The sequence below is a fragment of the Heptranchias perlo genome, chromosome 35 (assembly GCF_035084215.1).
Source record: "Heptranchias perlo isolate sHepPer1 chromosome 35, sHepPer1.hap1, whole genome shotgun sequence".
NCBI lineage: Eukaryota > Metazoa > Chordata > Chondrichthyes > Hexanchiformes > Hexanchidae > Heptranchias > Heptranchias perlo.
In genome coordinates, this window is record NC_090359.1 from 8,089,304 (window position 1) to 8,111,213 (window position 21,910).

Here is a 21,910-nt window from a genome sequence, read left to right on the forward strand (position 1 = left end):
CACCGTTTTGGATACTGTTGGGGGAGATGGCTCACCAGGGGAAGGTGACCGCGGCCAGGTTCATGGCACCGTGGCTGGCTCTGCTGCACAGGAGCGCAGGAAAAAGAGTGGCAGAGCTATAGTGATCGGGGACTCGATTGTAAGGGGAATAGACAGGCGTTTCTGCGGACGCAACCGAGACTCCAGGATGGTATGTTGCCTCCCTTGTGCAAGGTTCAGGGATGTCTCGGAGCGGCTGCAGGACATTCTGGAGGGGGAGGGTGAACAGCTAGTTGTCGTGGTGCATATAGGTACCAAGGATATGGGTAAAAAACGGGATGAGGTCCTACAAGCTGAATTTAGGGAGTTAGGAGTTAAACTAAAAAGTAGGAACTCAAAGGTAGTAACCTCAGGATTGCTACCAATGTCACGGGCTAGTCAGAGTAGGAATGAGAGGATAGCTAGGATGAATACGTGGCTTGAGAGATGGTGCAAGAGGGAGGGATTCAAATTCCTGGGATATTGGAACCGGTTCTGGGGGAGGTGGGACCAGTCCAAATTGGATGGTCTGCGTCTGTGTAGGACTGGACCAATGTCCTAGGGGGAGTGTTTGCTGGTGCTGTTGGGGAGGGTTTGAACTAATGTGGCAGGGGGATGGGATCCGATGCAGGAAGTCAGTGGGAAGTAAAGTGGTGACAGAAACAAAAGGCAGGAAGGGAGAGTGTACAAAACATGACCGGACAGATGGTCTGAGAAAGCAGGGCAAAGACCAAGGGAAGTCCAGATTAAACTGCATTTATTTCAATGCAAGAAGTCTGATGGGCAAGGCAGATGAACTCAGGGCATGGATGGTTACATGGGACTGGGATGTTATAGCTATTCCTGAAACATGGCTAAGGGAGTGGCAGGAATTGCAGCTCAAGGTACAGATGCTATAGGAAAGATAGAGCAGGAGGTAAGAGCGGAGGGGGAGTTGCGTTCTTCATTAGGGAGAACATCACGGCAGTAGTGAGAGTCGATATATCCGAGGGTTCGCCCACGGAGTCTATATGGGTAGAATTGAAAAATAAGAAGGGAGAGATCACTTTGATAGGATTGTACTACAAACCCCCAAATAGTCAACGGGAAATTGAGGAGCAAATATATAAGGAGATTACAGACAGCTGCAAGAAAAATAGGGTGGTAATAATAGGGGACTTTAACTGTCCCAACATTGATTGGGACAGCCATAGCATTAGGGGCTTGGATGGAGAGAAAGTTTTTGAGTGTATTTAGGAGGAATTCCTCATTCAGAATGTGGATGGCCCGACTAGAGAGGGGGCAAAACTTGACCTCATCTTGGGAAATAAGGAAGGGCAGGTGACTGAAGTGTTCGTGAGGGATCACTTTGGGACCAGTGATCATAATTCCAATAGTTTTAAGATAGCTATGGAGAATGATAGGTCTGGCCCAAAAGCTAAAATTCTAAATTGGGGAAAGGCCAATTTTGATGGTATTAGACAGGAACTTTCAGATGTTCATTGGGAGAGTCTGTTGGCTGGCAAAGGGACGTCTGGTAAGTGGGAGGCTTTCAAAAGTGTGTTAACCAGGGTTCAGGTTAAGCACATTCCTTATAAAGTGAAGGGCAAGGCTGGTAGAAGTAGGGAACCTTGGATGACTCGGGAGATTGAGGCCCTAGTCAAAAAGAAGAAGGAGGCATATGACATGCATAGGCAGCTGGGATCAAGTGGATCCCTTGAAGAGTATAGAGATTGCCGGAGTAGAGTTAAGAGAGAAATCAGGAGTGCAAAAAGGGGACATGAGATTGCTTTGGCAGATAAGGCAAAGGAGAATCCAAAGAGCTTCTACAAATACATAAAGGGCAAAAGAGTAACTAGGGAGAGAGTAGGGCCTATTAAGGATCAACAAGGTCATCTATGTGCGGAACCACAAGAGATGGGTGAGATCCTAAATGAATATTTTACATCGGAATTTACGGTTGAGAAAAGCATTGATGCTAGGGAACTTGGGGAATAAATAGTGATGTCTTGAGGAGTGTACATATTGCAGAGAGGGAGGTGCTAGAAGTCTAAACGCGCATAAAGGTAGATAAATCTACGGGAACTGATGAAATGTATCGCAGGACGTTATGGGAGGTTAGGGAGGAAATTGCGGGTCCCCTGGCAGAGATATTTGAATCATCCACCGCTACAGGTGAGGTGCCTGAAGATTGGAGGGTATCAAATGTTGTGCCTTTGTTTAAGAAGGGCGGCAGGGAAAAGCCTGGGAACTACAGACCGGTGAGCCTGACTTCTGTCGTGGGTAAGTTGTTCGAGGGTATTCTGAGGGACAGGATCTACAGGCATTTGGAGAGGCAGGGACTAATTAGGAACAGTCAGCATGGTTTTGTGAGTGGAAAATCATGTCTCACGAATTTGATTGAGTTTTTTGAAGGGGTAACCAAGAAGATAGATGAGGGCTGTGCAGTAGACGTGGTTTTCATGGACTTTTGCAAATCCTTTGACAAGATACCGCATGGTAGGGTGTTAAATAAGATTAAATCTCACGGGATCCAAGGTGAGGTAGCCAAATGGATACAAAATTGGATTGACGACAGAAGACAGAGGGTGGTTGCAGAGGGTTGTTTTTCAAACTGGAGGCCTGTGACCAGCGGTGTGCCTCAGGGATCGGTGCTCGGTCCGCTGTTATTTGTTATTTATATTAATGATTTGGATGAGAATTTAGGAGGCATGGTTAGTAAGTTTGCAGATGAGACCAAGATTGGTGGCATTGTGGATAGTGAAGAAGGTTATCTAGGATTGCAACGGGATCTTGATGAATTGGGCCAGTGGGCCGATGAATGGCAGATGGAGTTTAATTTAGATACATTTTGGTAGATCGAACCGGGCCAGGACCTACTCCGTTAATGGTAGGGCGTTGCGGAGAGTTATAGAACAAAGAGATCTAGGAGTACAGGTTCATAGCTCCATGAAAGTGGAGTAACAGGTGGATAGGGTGGTGAAGAAGGCATTCAGCATGCTTGGTTTCATTGGTCAGAACAATGAATACAGGAGTTGGGATGTCTTGTTGAAGTTGTACAAGACATTAGTCTGGCCACACTTGGAATACTGTGCACAGTTCCGGTCACCCTATTATAGAAAGGATATTATTAAACTAGAAAGAGTGCAGAAAAGATTTACTACGATGCTACCGGGACCTGATGGTTTGACTTATAGGGAGAGGTTGGATAGACTGAGACTTTTCTCGCTGGAGAGTTGGAGGTTTATGGGTGATCTTTAAGAAGTGTATAAAATAATGAGGGGCATAGATAAGGTAGATAGTCAAAATCTTTTCCCAAACGTAGTGGAGTCTATAACGAGGGGGCATAGATTTAAGGTGAGCGGGGAGAGATACAAAAGGGTCCAGAGGGGCAATTTTTTCACTCAAAGGGTGGTGAGTGTATGGAACGAGCTGTCAGAGGCAGTAGTAGAGGCGGGTGTAATTTTGCCTTTTAAAAAGCATTTGGAAAGTTACATGGGTAAGATGGGTATAGAGGGATATGGGCCAAGTGCGGGCAATTGGGACTAGCTTGGTGGTATAAACTGGGCGACATGGGCATACAGGGTATGATCAGGCAATAAAGGGAAGCTTATGTCTGATACCGAGAGCACAATACTGCAGAAAGCCTAGAGGAGTATTTTAAGTGCAGGGGTGAAATTAAAAAGGAAATTAGGAAAACAAAGAGGGGACATGAAAAAATATTGGCTAGTAAAATCAAGGAAAACCCAAAGATGTTTTATGAATACATAGAGAGCTAGAGGATAACTAAGGAAATAATAGGGCCGAGTGGAGACCAAAATATAACCAGTGTGTGGAGGCGGAAGTTGTCGGTATGTTTCACAATGAATACTTTGCGTTTGCCTTCAAGAAAGAGGGAAACGATGAAGTCATTGTAGATAAGGTGGAGGAGAATGAATTTTGGTTGGGACAAACATAGCGAGAGAGGAAATATTATGCGGTTCAGCATAATTGACAGTAGATATGGATACTAAGGAGCTTTTTCCCTTCGTTGAGGGCTCTATAACAAGGGGGCATAGATTCAAGGTAAAAGGCGGGAGGTTTAGAGGGGATTTGAGAAAGAACTTTTTCACCCAGAGGGTGGTTGGAGTCTGGACCTCACTGCCTGAGAGGGTTGTGGAGGCAGGAACCCTCACAACATTCAAGAAGCATTTGGATGAGCACTTGAAATGCCATAGCATACAAGGCTACGGACCAAATGCTGGAATATGGGATTAGATTAGACTGGGCTTGATGGCCGGCGCGGACACGATGGGCCGAAGGGCCTCTATCCGTGCTGTATAACTCTACGACTCAATGACTCTATAAATCGCTAGGGCCGGATGAAATGTATCCCATGCTGTTGAGGAAAGTAAGGGAGGAATAGCGGAAGCTCTGACCATCATTTTCCAGCCTCTCTGGCTCCAGGCGTGGTGCCGGAGGACTGGAAGACTGCAAACATTCTATTGTTTCAGAAGGGAGGAAGGGATAGACCGAGTAAATGCACGACAGTCAGCCTAACCTCTGGGGTGGACAAAATATTGGGAACAATTCTTAGGGACAATATTAATCTTCAATTAGAAAGGCACGGATTAATCAAGGACAGTCAGCATGAATTTGTTAAGGGAAGGTCCTGTCTGACTAAATTGATTGAATTATTTGAGGAAGTAACAAGGCGGGTCGATGAGGGGAGCAGGTTTGAAGTTGTTTAAATGGATTTTAGCAAGGCTTTTGACAAGGTCCCACATGGCAGACTGGTCAGAAATGTAAAATCCCTTGTGATCCAAGAGAAAGTGGCAAGTTGGATCCAAAATTGCCTCAGTGGTAGGAATCAAAGGGTGTTTTTGTGACTGGAAGGCTCTTTCCAGTGGAGTTCCACAGAAATCAGTACTGGGTACATTCATGTATAGAGTTAAATGTACGGCGCATGATTAAGAAGTTTGCAGATGATACAAAAATTGGCCGCGTGGTTGATAGTGAGGAAGGCAGCTCCAGTCTGCAGGAAATGTCAATTGACTGGTCAGGTGGGCAGAACGGTAGCAAATTGAATTCAATTCGGAGAATTGTGAGGCAATGCATTTGGGGAAGGCAAACATGGCAAGGGAATACGCAATAATTGGGAGGATACTGAGATGTGTAGAGGAAGAGAGGGACATTGGACTGCATGTCCACAGAGCCCTGATGTTAGCAGGACGGTTTGATCAGGTGGTTAAGGAAGCAGACGGGATAATTTCAGTTTTTAGCCGAGGCATAAAATATAAGAGCAGGGAGGTTATGCTAGAACTGTATAAAACACAAGTTAGGCCCCATTTTGTGTTGTGCGTTCAGTTCTGGTCACCATATTACAGGAAATATGTGATTGCACAAGGGAGGGTACAGAGGAGATTGACGAGGATGTTGCCAGAACTGGAGAATTTTAGCTATGAGGAATGATTGGATCGGCTGGAGTTGTTTTCTTTGGAATAGATGTGGCTGAGGGGAGATTTAATTGAGTTGTATAAAATTATATGTTGCCGAGATAGGGTGGAGAGCAAGGACCTGTTTCCCTGGGCAGAGTGCTCAATAACCAGGGGACAGAAGTTTAAAGTAATTGGTAGAAGGATTAGAGAGGAGTTGAGGAGAATTTTTTTCACCTAGAGTGGTGGGTTCTGCAACTCACTGCCTGAAAGGGTGGTAGAGGCAGAAACCCTCATCGCATTTAAAAAGTATTTGGATGTGCATGTTAAGTGCCATACCCTACCAGGCTATGGAGCAAGAGCTGGAAAGAGCGATTAGGATGGATAGCTCTTTTTCCGGCCGAAATTTCGATGATTCTAAAATTCTATTCAATACCTAACTGTGGTGAACGTGAAACATCCCACAGACACGTAACTGGGGAGACCCGCGAAACACCCCATAGTCATCTAACTGGGGAGACGCCAGAAATACTCAACAAACATAAAGCTGGAGAGACCTGGGAAACACCGCACAAATTACCGAATTGGGGATAAACGGGAAACATCCCACAAACACCTAACAGGGGAGAGTCGGGAATCACCACACGAGCCCCAATCTGGAAGTTCCAGGAAATGCCCCACAAACATCTAACTGAGGAAACCATGGGGGAGACTCCACAAATATCTAACTAACATCCCGCTGACACTTAGTGGGGAGTCCCCAGAAACACACCATAATCTTATTACTGGGACATCCTGGGAAACATCCCTCAAACATGTCACTGGAGAGACCCGATCACTGGACCACTTGACCATCAGGGACTATCTGAGGGTGCTGGAGAACTCGTTCGGGAGCGCCCCAGACCTGCACCAAGAACTGGGAGGAGCGGGTCGCCAAGGCCAAACATAAGCATGGTATGTGGGAGGCGCGCCCGCTCCATATCCGGCAGGAACCTGGTGATAAGGTGTGAGGAACTCGTGCTATTGCTCTACGTGGCCAAGGTTTGGCCCATTCCCCGCCAAAATGTGGTTATTTTCACCCAAGCTATCCTCTACTGTATCTGAAGGTAGAATCCTTCCTTAGGGACTCCATGTACAAACCCCCAGACAAACGAGGGAACTGCGAACTCAGTGCCACTCTTATCCTGGTGGCCAGCTTTGTGTGTGGCTGCCTCGAGATATGTGTAGAGCCCCTGTACGCAAACACCAAGTGTCATTACGTGCAGAGTATCCAACTGTCCAACACACTGAGAAGGCTGTGTCTTGTCACGCTGGCCGAGCAGATGCAGGATGTCCATCCAGTTGGACCATCCCCACCACCAGGTGGAGAAGTGACTGAGGCGGAACCCTTCGACCATATGGCCGTCAGACAGTAGTCGGCAGAGAACGTTCTGAGAGTCCTGCAGGGAAATGAGAGAATGGATCTGATCGGGCAGTTTCTCGACAAGACGGTCGATGCAATGTGGCAGAACGTCTCGTCACCAGAACTTAGGAAACGGGGTGTCGCCTGGATGGTGATGAGACGGGCCCTCTCAGTTCAGTCGTTCCAACATGCACGGAATCTCAGCACGACCGCAAGCTGCTCTGGAAGCTGCGGCCGGGACGATACCGACTCCCACCTCCTGATTGACTGCTCATTCGTGTGGAGAGAGATGCGTTGGTATCTGTCCCAGTTCATCCCCAACAGGACGCTGTGCACTATGGGCTGATCCCGGGACAAACAACAAGAGAGATATCAACTGCTGCTGGAAGACCATTAACTCGGAGAAGAAGGCCCTTTGCTCCGCCCAACACATGCAGGTTTTCCAGTTGAAGGAGCTGTCCATGACTGGCACACTCCGAGGTCCACACACAATGAGGCGAGGTGCGACCTATGCAAAGGAGCTATGTGGAAAGGCCTCGATATTAGGCCACCCCACTTTGTATTGTAGAGAATACTTTAGAAGATATGTACAGTATATTGAATTGTAAAATTGAGATCATAGTGTGTTCGATCTGCGTGACATTGGTTCGAACTACATTGCTTGAAATTGTGTCTTTTTGCATTCAACTATGTGTATCTTTCAAATTCATGAAATAAAGTAAAGTTGTAAAGATAAAAAAAGAAACATCCACAAACTCGTAACTGGGCGACCCGGGAAACATCCCGGAAACATCTAACTGAGGAGAAACGAAAACATTCCACAGACATCTAGCCGACATATCCATTAACAATCCTTGCAATATTATTAATGCGACCTTGAACATTAATATTTATGGTCCCAGAAACAATAACTAATCTTATTGCAGCTTTATTGATTTGCCTGAATTGATCATTATTGAGGTGGGTTTAAAGTACAAGGTCACTGACCTGGGCCGTATTTACAAGAGCAGAGAAAATGTGGAAAATGTTGGACGAACATTTGTGCTTGTCTTTATTTGAGTTGAACTGGTGATCATTCGATCGGTTAGTCCTGCTGGAATGTCTGAGGCCCCTAGTTGTGAATTGGATGTTGCTGTGGGAGTTTTAAGGATGGAGCTTGCTGCTTCGAGGGAAGCTCTTAATTTAGTAGCAGCTGCAAAGATTGCCAAGACTGAAGTACATCGCAGCATTTGAACACATCCAATTAAAGATAATCAATCATTAATATCAGTGCCTAATACAATCACACGATCAGCACAGAGTACATTACCTGTTGATTTCTCCGCATTAATAAACCTGACGCCATGAGGTAACCATGCTGTGAATCAGGAGATCACTGCTCCAACTTACTCCAAGGCCAAATTTAATTTAAGTCTTCACAAAATTTCCTTACAGCTAATATCACCGCTGGAACCTTTTAACCCCTGATCACCCAACTACAGGGGATGGGGATCTTCGACCATTGCTGGGAATCATACATTTCAGCGATGCGAAAAACAGAGATATTCGAATTCCTTACAAGGAAAATCAGGCGGGAGGTTTAACAGGCTGGTTCAAATTCGCCGATTTCAAACCTGGTGCTGGCTGAAACTTTGCAATCTTCACACTCTTCCCAATCTTCACTCTTCCAACTCTCTCTGATTCACATTGTTCCCACTCCCAATTTTCACACTGTTCCCATTCCACATGATTCACCCAGTTCAGACTCCCCCTGATTCACACTTTCCTTAGTCTCCCTGATTCACACTGTTCCCAATCTCAGTGTTTCACATTGTTCCCTCTTTCTCTGATTCACGCTGTTCCCATTCTCTCTGATTCACACTGTTCCCACTCTCTCTGATTCACACTTTTCCTACTCTTTCTGATTCACATTATTCCCAATCCCAGTGATTCACACTGTTCCCAAACTCTCTGATTCACACTGTTCCCACTCTCTCTGATTTATTAGGATTTGATTCCATTATTTTCTCAAGTACTTTTTCTCTACTGATAATAATTACTTTAAGTTCCTCACTCTTAATTGACCATTGGTACCTCACTATTTCTGGTATTTATTTGTATCTCCTAATGTGAGAAAAGATACAAAATATTTGCTTAACGCATCTGCCATTTCCTGATTCCACATTATAATTTATCCTGTCGCAGCCTCGAAGGGAACAACGTTTTTTTTTATTCGTTCACGGGATGTGGGCGTCGCTGGCAAGGCCGGCATTTATTGCCCATCCCTAATTGCCCTTGAGAGGGTGGTGGTGAGCCGCCTTCTTGAATCGCTGCAGTCCGTGTGGTGACGGTTCTCCCACAGTGCTGTTAGGAAGGGAGTTCCAGGATTTTGACCCAGCCACAATGAAGGAACGGCGATATATTTCCAAGTCTGGATGGTGTGTGACTTGGAGGGGAACGTGCAGGTGGTGTTGTTCCCATGCGCCTGCTGCCTTTGTCCTTCTAGGTGGTAGAGGTCGAGGCTTTGGGAGGTGCTGTCGAAGAAGCCTTGGCGAGTTGCTGCAGTGCATCCTGTGGATGGTACACACTGCAGCCACAGTGCGCCGGTGGTGAAGGGAGTGAATGTTTAGGGTGGTGGATGGGGTGCCAATCAAGCGGGCTGCTTTATCTTGGATGGTGTCGAGCTTCTTGAGTGTTGTTGGAGCTGCACTCATCTAGGCAAGTGGAGAGTATTCCATCACACTCCTGACTTGTGCCTTGTAGATGGTGGAAAGGCTTTGGGGAGTCAGGAGGTGAGTCACTCGCCGCAGAATACCCAGCCTCTGACCTGCTCTCGTAGCCACAGTATTTATATGGCTGGTCCAGTTAAGTTTCTGGTCAATGGTGACCTCCATTTGCTTTTGCTACTCTCTTCCTTTGTATATTCTCGAAGAAGCACTTACAATCTGTTTTTATATTTCTTGCTAGTTTACTTTTTTGTTCTATTTTCTCTCTTTTTATCAAATTTTTGGTCGTCCTTTGCTGATTCCTAAACTCTCCCAATTTTCAGGCTTGCTATCCTTCTTAGCAACATTATTGGACTCTTGTTTTAATCTAACTAATTGAAATTAACGCTGGGTGTTGAAAGGTATCGTACTTGTTAGAAGAAACAAATCAGATCAGCCGAGCCAAACTCAGTATTAACCATCCAAATGGCAAATTTCAAATACAGGTGGTCTTTCTAACTATCCAAATGTTTCCAGTAAAAGTGCTGATCAGAGAACAAAGTCATTTTCTGAGCTGCTCACCAGAGTTGCCAATGCAGCTTCTTGGCTGGACTGGCAGAAATTGTCTGCTGTTTTATTTCTCTCTCCTGGCTACTGCCTGAAGCTGAACCAGACTGTTCGCAAACTTGGCGCCCGATTTGACCTTGAACTGAGCTTCTGACCCCACATCCGCTCCATCACTAAGACTGCCTCCTTCCAGCTCCATAATATCCATGGCCTCGATTCCTGCCTCGGCTGATCTGCTGCTGAAATCCTCATCCATGCCTTTGTTACCTTTAGACTCGGCTCGTAAAATACTCTCCTGTCCGGCCTCCCACCTATCACGCTCCCTTAAATGGAGATCCATCCACAACTCTTGCTGCTCGTATATTAACTCTTACTAATTCCCCTTCACCGTTCATCCCTGTGCTCGCTAACCGACATCGGCTCCCTTTCTGGCAACGTCTCAATTTTAAAATTCTCATCATTGTTTTCAAATCATTCCATGGCCTTGCCCGTCCCTATCGCTATAACCCCCTCCTGCATTATAACCATTCGAGATCTATGCGTTCCTCCAATCCTGGCCTCTTGCATATCCACAAATTCTTTCGCTCCACCATTGGCTGCCATGCCTTCAGCTGCCAAGGCCATAACTTCCGGAATTCTTTCCCTAAACCTCTCCACCTCTCTCTCCTCCTTGATGACGCTCCTGAAAATCTATCACTTTTAACAAGCTTTTTGGTCACCTGTACTAATATCTCCTCATGTGGCCCGGTGTCAAATTTTGTTTGATAATCGCTGCTTTGATGCGCCATAGGACTTTTACACGTTATTTGCGCAATATATGAAAGCAAGTTGTTGTGGTTTTAAAGATTTTAAATGGAGAACTGTCATATCTCTGCCTCATTAAACATTTTCCTTCAGAGACGGAGATATTCCAGTACTACGTTTGCATAGATTACACAGAATTTACAGCGCAGAAACAGGTCATTAGGCCCAATTGATCTTTGGCAGCTTTTATGCTCAACACGAGCCTCATCCCACTCATTCGAATTTTATCAAACCGCTTCATTTGTGGCCTCTTAATTTTCAGAGTCCGAATACTCGTCAAGAACCGTTTTCAAAATTCACAGAAACGTGTTCAGGAGAATCCTTGTTCCAGTTGTACATGATGTCGGAAACATGGACAGGTAACCCATGAGTTCCACATCGTCTCGTTTGTGACAAACGTGTTTTCACTGGTTAGAACCAAATAAAAATAAACACTTCATCTTTAGCTAAAACTCTAAACTTGTCCCACACGGCAACTGGAAAAGGACGCTTGACCTTTCAGCGGATCATTAACTGCAAACTGAGAAATTTCACCCGTTTACACCATGACACCAGGCAGCATCTTTCCCTTCTCAATTTCCTGAACACAGTTCAAAGCGATGTATGTCTGCTTCACGAACATCGAAATTGTGTATTTGGTTCTTTTGATTTAAAGACCTCAGGCCGGCTCTTCCACCCAATCAGCTGTCACCAATCATCCCACTTATAAACAAGTAATACTAAAACGCTGCATTAAAACTCCCATCTGTTATTGTAACACGGTAGGCCGGAGGAACCGAAGGGTCCACAGGGCAACACTAATATGTGGATGTATTTTGGAACACAACAATTGTATCATCAACAAGAATGGCACAGATATGAGGGACTTCAGTTATGTGGAGAGGCGAGAGAAGCTGGGATTGCTTTCCTTAGAGCAGCGATGGTTAAGGGAAGATTGATCAGATGTGTTCAAAATGATGAGGTGTTTTGAGTAAATAAGGAGAAACTGTTTCCCCTGGTAGGGGAGTTGCTAACTGGAGGACACAAATTTAAGGTAATTACCAAGAAAGCCAAGGGGCAAATGAGGAGTGTGGTGCACTGGGATTGGGGAGAGTGGTGTACCGGGAAAGAGGAGTGTGCTCTATCGGGACCCGGAAGCGTGCTATACCGGGACCCGGGAGTGTGCTATACCGGGGCCTGGCAGCGTGCTGTACCCGAATCGGGTACTTTGCCGGAAGGCGAACCTGGAATGTGCTGCACCTGGTCCTTGGACTGTGCTGTACCTGGATCAGGGACCTTTCAGTAACAGGACTCTGGTCTGTGCTGTATCTGGACCCTGGAATGTGCTATTCCCGGACTCCGGAATGTGGTGTACCGGGTCCGGGGAGAGCGCTTTTCCGGCAAGGTGGAGTTTGTTGTACAGGAAACCGGAAGTGTGCTACAATGGGACCCGGGAGGATGCGATACTTAGACCGAGGAGTTTGCTGTACCGCGACTGGGGAGTTGCCCTTAGGCGAACCGGAAGTGTGCTGCACCTTTCTCACGGACTGTGCATTATCAGGACTCTGGAATGTGTTGTACTTGGACCCTGGAATGTGCTGTTCCGGGACCCGGGAATTTGCTGTACCGGGGCACTGGAGAGTGCTTTACCGGGAGCGGGGAGTGTGCTGTGCTGGAACCCAGAAGTGAGCTGCACCTGGATCTGGGAGTTTGCTGTAACGGGACTTGGGAATGTGCTGCAGGTGGACCCACGAGTATAGTATACAGGGAGTGGAGCAATATTGATCTGCTACAGATCTCTTTGTTCTCTTACAATCTCTGTAACGGTGGACCAAGTTATCACTGGGCTAAGTGTCTTTTAGTTCGATTCAAAATCTGCTTTATTCAACCACAGGTGAAAGATACAGAACACTGAACGCGATTAAATACATTCGATGCAATCAGTTCAACATCTGCACCGAAGCTGTGACCAATAAACAGAACACTCTTAGACTGAGGCGTACGGGTTGATTGGAATTAATGTTGAAACATTGATTCTTTTTCTCTATTTGTCCCAGTGACTGTGCACAGATTAATAACCTCCACGGTCTACCTGCTGCATTGACTGTTTCCTGGTGTCTATCTTGCTTTTCAAAAAGTGTTCCTTCAAAGATCAGAGATCAGAGAAGCTTATCAACAATGAGGTACGAAACATCCTCTGCATGACCGGACATTGGTCACAAATGGTATATTTTTTGGAAATAATCACAACAAGGGGTCATTCCCAAATCACCCCGGACTGCGTGTTGAGCACAGGACTGTCGAAAGCAGCTAACCGCTCCAGGGCAATTACACGGTCAAACCGCATCGGTGGATAGATCATGTCTGGGTCCTATCTCGTGAAGAATGGTTAGATTAACTTACTTTTAAGACGGGAGCATAGTGTGAAATGTTTCACAAAATATTAAGAGTAAAAAAAGCAACACATTGGATTCGACAGAACAGGAAACAAAATTACCTGAGAATGTTAGAAAGTGTGAGGTTTTCTCATCTAATTAATTTGACCATCATTGCGAGGGGATATTTCACTCCATTCTTCAACTCCTCTCTGAATTTCCTTTGGGTCACTGCATAAATAAAAGTGTTCGTGCAGCAACTCAGGAGCTGGAGCATGAAGCCGATTTCTCGTACAAATGTGGGCAGGGGGACAGGGTAGCCCAAATAATCCAACCGTTTCAATATAGAACACACCATGAACACCACCCATAACAGGATGAAATTCCCCGATATAACAAACAGTACAACGATGGATTTCCTTCGGTTCTCCATCTCTGGGTCAATGGAACTCTCCCCACTGCTCGGACCCCGGATTCTCCTGCGAGCTCTGCTGGCCACTAAAATGTGTCTGACCGTTAATACATTGAGCAGTACAATCAAAAGAAATGGAATAAATGGTGTTAAAATGTAATGCATTAATTCAACGACCGCCCAGGCGAGCGAACGAGATACACCGTTTGAAACCCGGCAAAACCAGGAACTATTAGAAAGCCAATACTCCCATGTATACAGAAAATACCAGAAAATGTTCTTCAAGCCGCTCAGCACAGTCACTGTTCCGAGAACCACAGCCGCCGTCTTCTCGGTGCAATATTTAGTTTTCAGCTTCTGGCAACAAATGGCCACAAATCGATCAAAGGTGAAAGTGACCGTGAACCAGACTGAACAGTCTGTGACTGCATAAAGCAGGACGGCGTGGATATTACACACTCCAACGTACCACAGAAATCGAAATTGATCCCGATAAACAATAGGAACCTGCCTTAATATCAGATCGATGATAACGACCAGTAGATCCGCCGCTGCCATCGCCACCAGGTAGCGAGTGACACATTTGGAGAGACCGCACTTTCCCCGAGACAGGATCACAATCGTCACCACGTTAACTGTATGCAAGGCGGAAATAGGGAAATTATTTACCAGACACAGTGAAAAACATTAATTTGATGCGTTTCCAGTGAAATAAAGGAGCAGGTTATACAACAGGGACATTAATGTTCTTCACAATCAACTGAAATGCGCCAAGAGATTTGCAGCTTGACTTTGCCTCCAGTGATGGAATCGGATTATTTTAGGCGTGGCGGGCTTTGTAATCAGAGTAATGAATCGGCAAATTAGTGAAGCAACGCGATCAAATGAAATATGGTTAAAAACAGAAACTTAATTTGGAATGAATATAAAAGTAATCAAACGGAAAGTGAGAGCCTCACCGACACCTGAGCCTGCGGGGGAAGGAAACGCTGGGATTTTTGCATGTTTGAATTGCAGCGTGTGTGAGTTAGCTGCTGGGGTGATACCTAGATTTAATGTCCCGAGGTGGGGAATGGATAAAAGGGCCCTGGGAGGAAGAGTAATCGTCGAATCGCTGATGCCCTTTGTGTGGAATAGTGAGATAACAACACCCATTGTCTGTTGTTCAAGGAATTACGAGCAACAGACCTGGACATGAGATGAGGAAAACCCCAGTCTTTTGGGAAACATAGACCCAGAATCACTTTTTTTGCTCCCAAGCATGCTACATTTACCACATGTCATGTCTTATATTATTCATCTGCTCTGCCCAATATATTATTTTCTGGAAGAAACCTAACTCATTTGCGTTTGAATGAATTGATACTAATTCCTTCCATCGTCTCGCGAAGGAGTCTGTTCCATAGATTGGCCACTCAGACAGATAAATATTGTTTTTGCAGCTTCGTTTTGACTTTAACGCTCGCCACCCACCCTTCAATTGAGGCCTCGTTCTCTGCTGTTCCACTGTTGTGGACAAGGTGAAACAGGAACAGCCCGTCGAAGTCGACATAATCTATTCGAGGGATAATGAATCCACTTTTCTGCTCCTCGTCTAAAATACTAAATATTTCAATTCCTGTTTGTTTTTTACATTATAAGTGAGGCCCAATCTGATACTCTGCTCCCTGATTCCCAGTGGTCAATTACTGGATGAACGGAGTTACAGACGCGCTGAGCTCCATGTTCGGTAATTGGATATTCAGGGTCATTTGAGATGCTCCGCATCAAAAATACAAAGAGAAAAAATGGTAATGTAATGTAGTTAATTTTGCAGGCAAATTTTCTAATTAAATTACTGGTAATATTAGTAACAACGAACGTTTACTTTAAATGGTGCAATAACATTACTGGCAATATAATGCGCCATGGAATCATAGAAAGTTACGGCACAGAAGAAGGCGATTCGGCCCATCGTGTCCGTACCGGTCGAAAAGAGCTTAACAGCCGAATCCCACTTTCCAGCACTTGGTCCATAACCATGTAGGTTAACAATTGTAAACAATTTTACAACACCAAGTTATAGTCCAGCAATTTTATTTTAAATTCACAAGCTTTCGGAGGCTTCCCCCTTCGTCAGGTGAACGATGTGAAATCACCTGACGAAGGGGGAAGCCTCCGAAAGCTTGTGAATTTAAAATAAAATTGCTGGACTACAACTTGGTGTTGTAAAATTGTTTACAATTGTCAACCCCAGTCCATCACCGGCATCTCCACATCATGTAGGTTAAGGCACTTCAAGTGTACATCCATGTACTGTTTAAATGAGTTGTGGGTTCTGCTTCTACCATCCTTTAAGGCAGCGAGTTCCGGAGCCCCACCACCCTCTGGGCGAAAGAAATTCTCCTCAGTTCACATCTAATCCTTCATACCTACCTATGATCTGAATTCTCGTCAAATAGTGTTAATCTTGCTCTTTCCCTTCCGTGGTGCGAATTCAATAAACTTCCAATTCATATATCGTAAAATGCACAACAAAATATCGAGTGAGTTTCACTATCAGAATACGCCCATTGCAATGTTTGTGGGTCCAGATCAGAGAAACGAAGATCTGTGCCAACCAGGCACTGGATTAGGTTGTTAATGCAGATTAATTATTATAAATAAAATCATGAAATGATCTGAATAATAATAAACATCAGCTTGCTGAACCATTCTAATTTAACCATTGAGAGACAGTGACATCAACTTAGACCATGAAGCGGTGGAAAGCGAAAGAGCTGAACCAGATTGGATCATCAGTGCATTTATCATTTATCTGGTCTGACTCATCTGTGCAACTAAATAACTAACCATATTCTGCCGAAATTGCAGGCAGTGTGAGCTCATTAAACGTTTCTCACTTGACAGTCGGACTCAGTATGTACAGAAGAATGCACACTTTTAATTAAGGGAATGATCTAGTCACATGGCTTGTGCTGTCGCCTGAAAGAACACCGGGACCTTCATAACATCGCCTGGACTGTACTAATAAGTGACCACTAAGGAAACACTTTTCATTGAACTTACACCAATGAATGGGAATTCACATTAGTTGATCATAGGCCATTATCTAACATACACAAGAATTGCAATTTGATAGCGCCTTTTACAACGTAAGGAGGATCGAAAGTACTTCACAACCAATGAAGTTTGCAGTGTAGTCACTGTTGTAATGTAGTAAAGTAATAAAATAAAGAGCTGGACAGGCGGATTAAATGTCACAAGCTGTTAAACTCGGCTTCCTGAAGTGCCAGGTGCAGATAGTGACTTACCCGGGACGCCGAACGCAGCCAGGATGGGGAAGTAAATCCTTTGTATATCATAAAGTGCCCATAGAATCTTGAGCTTGATCATAAAACTAAGAGACATTATTTCCCCGTCAGTAACAAGCGATGATTCGATATTTGGTCCTGATGCTGGGAGCAATTCTCCGAATGACACATTGAGTGGATTTTCCTTAATTATAGCAGAGAGAATTCAACCAGTCAGAAAATGATATCCCGTGCTGACTGGGTTTAATTACAGTCATTGAACAAACAGATGAAGTCAACAACTCTCACTCCGTGATCTTTAACAAGAACAGTGGAATTTCCATTCAAATGAAACCCCGGAGACGAGGTTAAATGTTGCACCTTCATACACGCGTACAAGTACCACAATAAGTTTTATTGGCCACAATTAGTGTGCGAGTGGGATTGGGTCGCTGATAGGATATGGGCGGCAGAGTTTTGCATGATCTGAATTTCATGGATGGTAGAGGATGGGAAGCCGATCAGAAGAACATTGGAATAGTCGATTATGTAGATGAGAAATCACGGATGAGAGTTTCAGTGGTGGATCGGATGAGATCAGGATTGTAGCAGGAGATGCTCCAGAGGTGGAAATGTACAATTTTTGTGACCAAGCTTGCGGTGAATCTCCTAGATGGGACTGGGTCATAGACGATATTGGGGCAGATGGGAGAAACTAGAGAGAGAGACAGAGGTTCAGGAGCAGAGTGTGTGTGAGGTGATGTGGGAGGGTTGGATTCGTGTATAATGGCGGATAATGAGAAGGGGGAAGCAACTGAGGCAGCTGAACGGATGGATAATGACCCCAGTGAACAATAAAACCACGAGCACTTCGCACTTGTTCAAAAAATAACCTCATGCTCGGGAGTGAATCCAGTGAAACGTTGTCTCCAAGACATGTCTTCCCCCTGAGTCAATGATCCCAATAAGCATTACCATTGCACCTAATCAAGATTATTGTGTTGGAAGCACTCACCTCAATTACCTCTGTTATATTTGTAGAATGACACCAATAAATCCGACTAAAAGTGGAGGCATTGACCGCATAAAACCTCTTATTTAAGATCGGCAAAGCTCAATACACTCTATTTACATCGGAGCTACTTCAGAACTTGTCTTATTGGAGACTGAGCCAGTTAGACGTGAATATCTACGCAAAACCTAAATATACTGGCTAGTGACACAGGGCAACCACGAAAAACTGAGACATATAGGCTGGTGGTGTCAACAAACCCCGACACACCCAGATATATCAACTGGTAACCCCAGTAAACCCCGATGAACACATGTGTACAGGTTGTTGATCCCACTAAACGCCGATAAACACTTATATATAGGCTGGGGATTGCAGGAAAACCTGATAAGCCCCGACACGAATATATCCAGATATATAGGCTGGTGTGCCAGCAAACTGTGATAAACCCAGTTACAGGAAATGGAGAGTCGTGGTGAACGGATTTTTTTCGGACTGGAGTGAGGTGTACAGTGGTGTTCCCCAAGGATCGGTGTTGGGACCACGTCTTTTCTTGATATATATTAATGAATTGGACTTTGGTGGACACGGCACAATTTCAAAATTCACAGATGAAACAAAATTTTGAATGTTAGTAAACAGTGAGGAGGATATTGATATACTTCAAGATGTTATCGTTAGGCTGGTGGCATGGGCGGGCACGTAGCAGATGAAATTTTAACGCTGAAAAGTGCGAAGTGATACATTTTGGTAGGAAGAACGAGGAGAGGCAATATTAACCAGAGGGCAAAACTCCAAAAGTGGTACAGTATCAGAGAGATCTGGGGGCAAATGATTTTTTATTCATTCATGGGATGTGGGCGTTGCTCGCAAGGCCAGCATTTATTGCCCGTCGCTAATTGCCCTTGAGGTGGTGGTACTGAGCCGCCTTCTTGAACCGCTGCAGTCCGTGTGGTGAAGGTTCGCCCACGGTGCTGTTAGGTAGGCAGTTCCAAGATTTTGACCCAGCGACGATGAAGGAACGGAGATATATTTCCAAGTCGGGATGGTGTGTGATTTGGAGGGGAACGTGCAGGTGGTGTTGTTACCATACGCCTGCTGACCTTGCCCTTCTGGTTGGTAGAGGTGGCGGTTTTGGGAGAGCTGTCGCAGAAGCCTTGGCGATTTGCTGCAGTGCATTCTGTAGATGGTACACACTGCAGTTATGTTGCTCCGGTGGTGAAGGGAGGGAATGTTTAGTGTAGTGGATAGGGTGCCAATCAAGCGGGCTGCTTTGTTCTGGATGGTGTCGAGCTTTTTGGTTTTTGTCTCTCTGGGTGCCCGATGAACATTTGATTTGATGCAATTGTCCTAAACTGATGCCTTTTCCACATCTCAGGGCGGTCAGACTTGCTCTCTCTGCCTGTTACTGCTTGTGACCATGAACGAGAACAGGCCGCGAGTTAAACATTTATCAGCAAATCGCCAGAGAGATAACAGAGCGAGAATAAAACACATTGCCTCACATTGTTAGACAACGAGTGACACAGATTGTAATGAGTGTCAGTAAACAGACCCGAAAATCAGAGTCCGAGAAAGGAAAGGATGAGAGATATCGAAAAGAGTCATCAAAAGAAAGAAAATGCTTTCTCCACCCCAACAACAACAACTTGCATTTATATCGCGCCATTAACGGAGTAAAACGTCGCAAGGCGCTTCACAGGAGCGATTATCAAACACAATGTGACACGGAGCCATATAAGGAGATTTTTGGACAGGTGAGGTGGGTTTTAGGGGTCTTTACGGAGGAGAGAGAGGTAAAGAGGCGAGGAGGTTCAGGGCGGGAAACGCAGAGCTTTGGGCCCAGTCGGTTGAAGGCACGGCCGCCAATGGTGCAGCGTTGAAAATCTTGGATGCTCAAGAGGCCTGAATTGGAGGAGTTCAAAGATCTCGGAGGGTTGTAGGGATGATGGAGGTTACAGAGATAGGGAGGGACGAGGTCATGGAGGGATTTGAACACGAAGATGATAATTTAAAATTTGAGATGTTGATGGACTGGAAGCCAATGTAGGTCAGTGAGCAGAGGGGTTCTCCTCCTGAACGGTGGTTTGAATGTTTGGGGGGCGGGGCTGTGATAAATATCAATATTTAACATAATGATCCCACTTTTCAACTACCACCAAATGATTACAATGCTGACCTGGAACAATCCGCAAAACAAGACATAAAGATCAATGGTCACTTTAGAAAGGAGTTTAGAAGATTCTTCTAAGAAGGAGAAGGCTCAAGAATCGGATTGCGTACATTTCATGATGGCCTATTTATTTGTGGCCAGGGAGAGGGATGAGACACATGACATTTTTCACACATTTCAAATCTCTGCGGTCAGACTGGCGATTGTTTATTGATCAGGAAGATGGCTGGTAATAATCTAAGACCCAGTGAAGCGGTGAGAACAGAGCAGCACGGAATGTTCCCGGAAAAATTGGAGCCAGCAGCTCACCGTTTGGTCCCTGTGTCAAGGACAATAAACAACACCTCAGCTCCAGACCAGGAACAGAGAGCTGCTGTTAACGTGGCCCAGCCCTCGCAAACTGCTGGAAATGTAGGATGGAAAACAGACTTTGGGTCTCGGAGGCTACTTTAGGGGCTCAGTGGCTCATCGAAAGAATAATTTCTATTAAAGAGCAGGGCCCTGCTCCATCACAGCCTGATAGTCTACAGTACAGAGCAAAGTAAAGCTCCCTCTAAACTGTGCCATCAAATACACCGCGGGCAGGTGCATCGAGGGCTAGATCAAGATTAAATCTCCCTCTGCACAGTCACAGAGGATATCATTTGTGACTTTGACAAGAGTCGTTTCAGTACTGTGGCAGGAGTGGAAACCTGACTGGAGGGATTCAAACATGATGTTGTGGGAAAGATGGACACGGATTTTGGAGGCGACAACGCTTTGGACATGAAAGGGAGGTCGGAGCTGGGGTGGCAGTTTCCCTTAGTGTAGCGGTTATCACGTTTGCTTCACACGCAAAAAGTCCCCGCTTCGATCCCGGGCGAGAATGTTATTTGGGCATTTGTTCCAAACCGAATCTCCAGGGTGAGTTTCTTTTCCTGTGAGAAGGAGGCGATAATTGGCTTTTCCTGTTAATTTTGGCAACGGCTGCACCACATCCCTTCGGGGAAGAAGCGATTTGGGAGAAGGGAAGATGGAAGTGTCCGTGAACCTGATTAAAAGAGGCCAAATACAAGATAATATTGGGACGTCATCAGCTGAAAATTAACATTGCCTGAGCTCCGAAATCTGAGCGGGTCCCATTCCCCCAGAGTGAGGAATGATCGGAAGGGGAAATTCCACCCAGTTTATATTTTCGTTCAAGGTGATGTCACAAAGTCCAATTTCGATTGGAGCCGAAATAGTTGAGTTTGGAGAGCGTGAGATTGAAGATCGAAAGGTCTCTGGGTTTGATTCTGTGTTCGGGAACTTTTTGTTGCTTTGTTCTCGTTCTTTGGGTCGATTCTCGCATTTATTTACACTGACTTTTTTTTTACCGGAACAGAAAGGTTGTGGAAGAAATAGAGAGGCATCAAAAATGGCAAATATTGATAGCGTCTTTATTTAGCTTTTATTTCTCTTTCCTCTTCTGCATTTTTCTCTGGAATTTGTATTCCTCGGTGCCGGGAGACCATTTGATTTAAGGCATTTGTCCTGAACTGATGTCTTTTCCACAACTCGGGGCGGTCAGTCCAGCTCTGTCTGTTACTACTTGTGACCATTAACGGGAACAGGCCGCGAATTAAACGTTTATCAGCAAATCGACAGAGGTAACAGAACGGGAATCAAACGCATTGCGCATGATTTTATCGGGCAGGGGGGCTCATGGGAGGCGGTCAGGGGTCATGGGTGGGTCAGTCATCGGAGCGAGTGCTCAGTCATCGGGAGTCGGGGTCATCGCGGTGGTCACAGATAACGGGGTTCGTAGCTCCTGCAGGGGTGTCAGAGTTTTGGAGGGGGT

General features: G+C 45.3%; 1 protein-coding gene across 1 annotated transcript; it reads right to left on the bottom strand.

The window, feature by feature from the left end:
• Window positions 1-13,373: 13,373 nt before the first annotated feature.
• Window positions 13,374-17,024, bottom strand: LOC137302005 (probable G-protein coupled receptor 139). The gene is made up of 2 exons (XM_067971717.1): window positions 16,928-17,024; window positions 13,374-14,269 (listed from the first exon to the last, which is right to left on the bottom strand). The coding sequence occupies exons 1-2, from the start codon at window positions 17,022-17,024 to the stop codon at window positions 13,374-13,376; spliced, it is 993 nt and encodes a 330-aa protein (XP_067827818.1).
• Between the last annotated feature and the right edge of the window lie 4,886 nt (window positions 17,025-21,910).

What these genes read in the sequence shown, in the direction of transcription:
- LOC137302005 (XM_067971717.1), bottom strand. Translation starts at nt 17,024, where the DNA reads ATGTCTCTTAGTTTTATGATCAAGCTCAAGATTCTATGGGCACTTTAT. An exon ending in GGCTGCGTTCGGCGTCCCGG is followed by an intron (nt 14,270 to 16,927) that starts GTAAGTCACTAT and finishes CCTTGCATACAG; the next exon opens with TTAACGTGGTGACGATTGTG.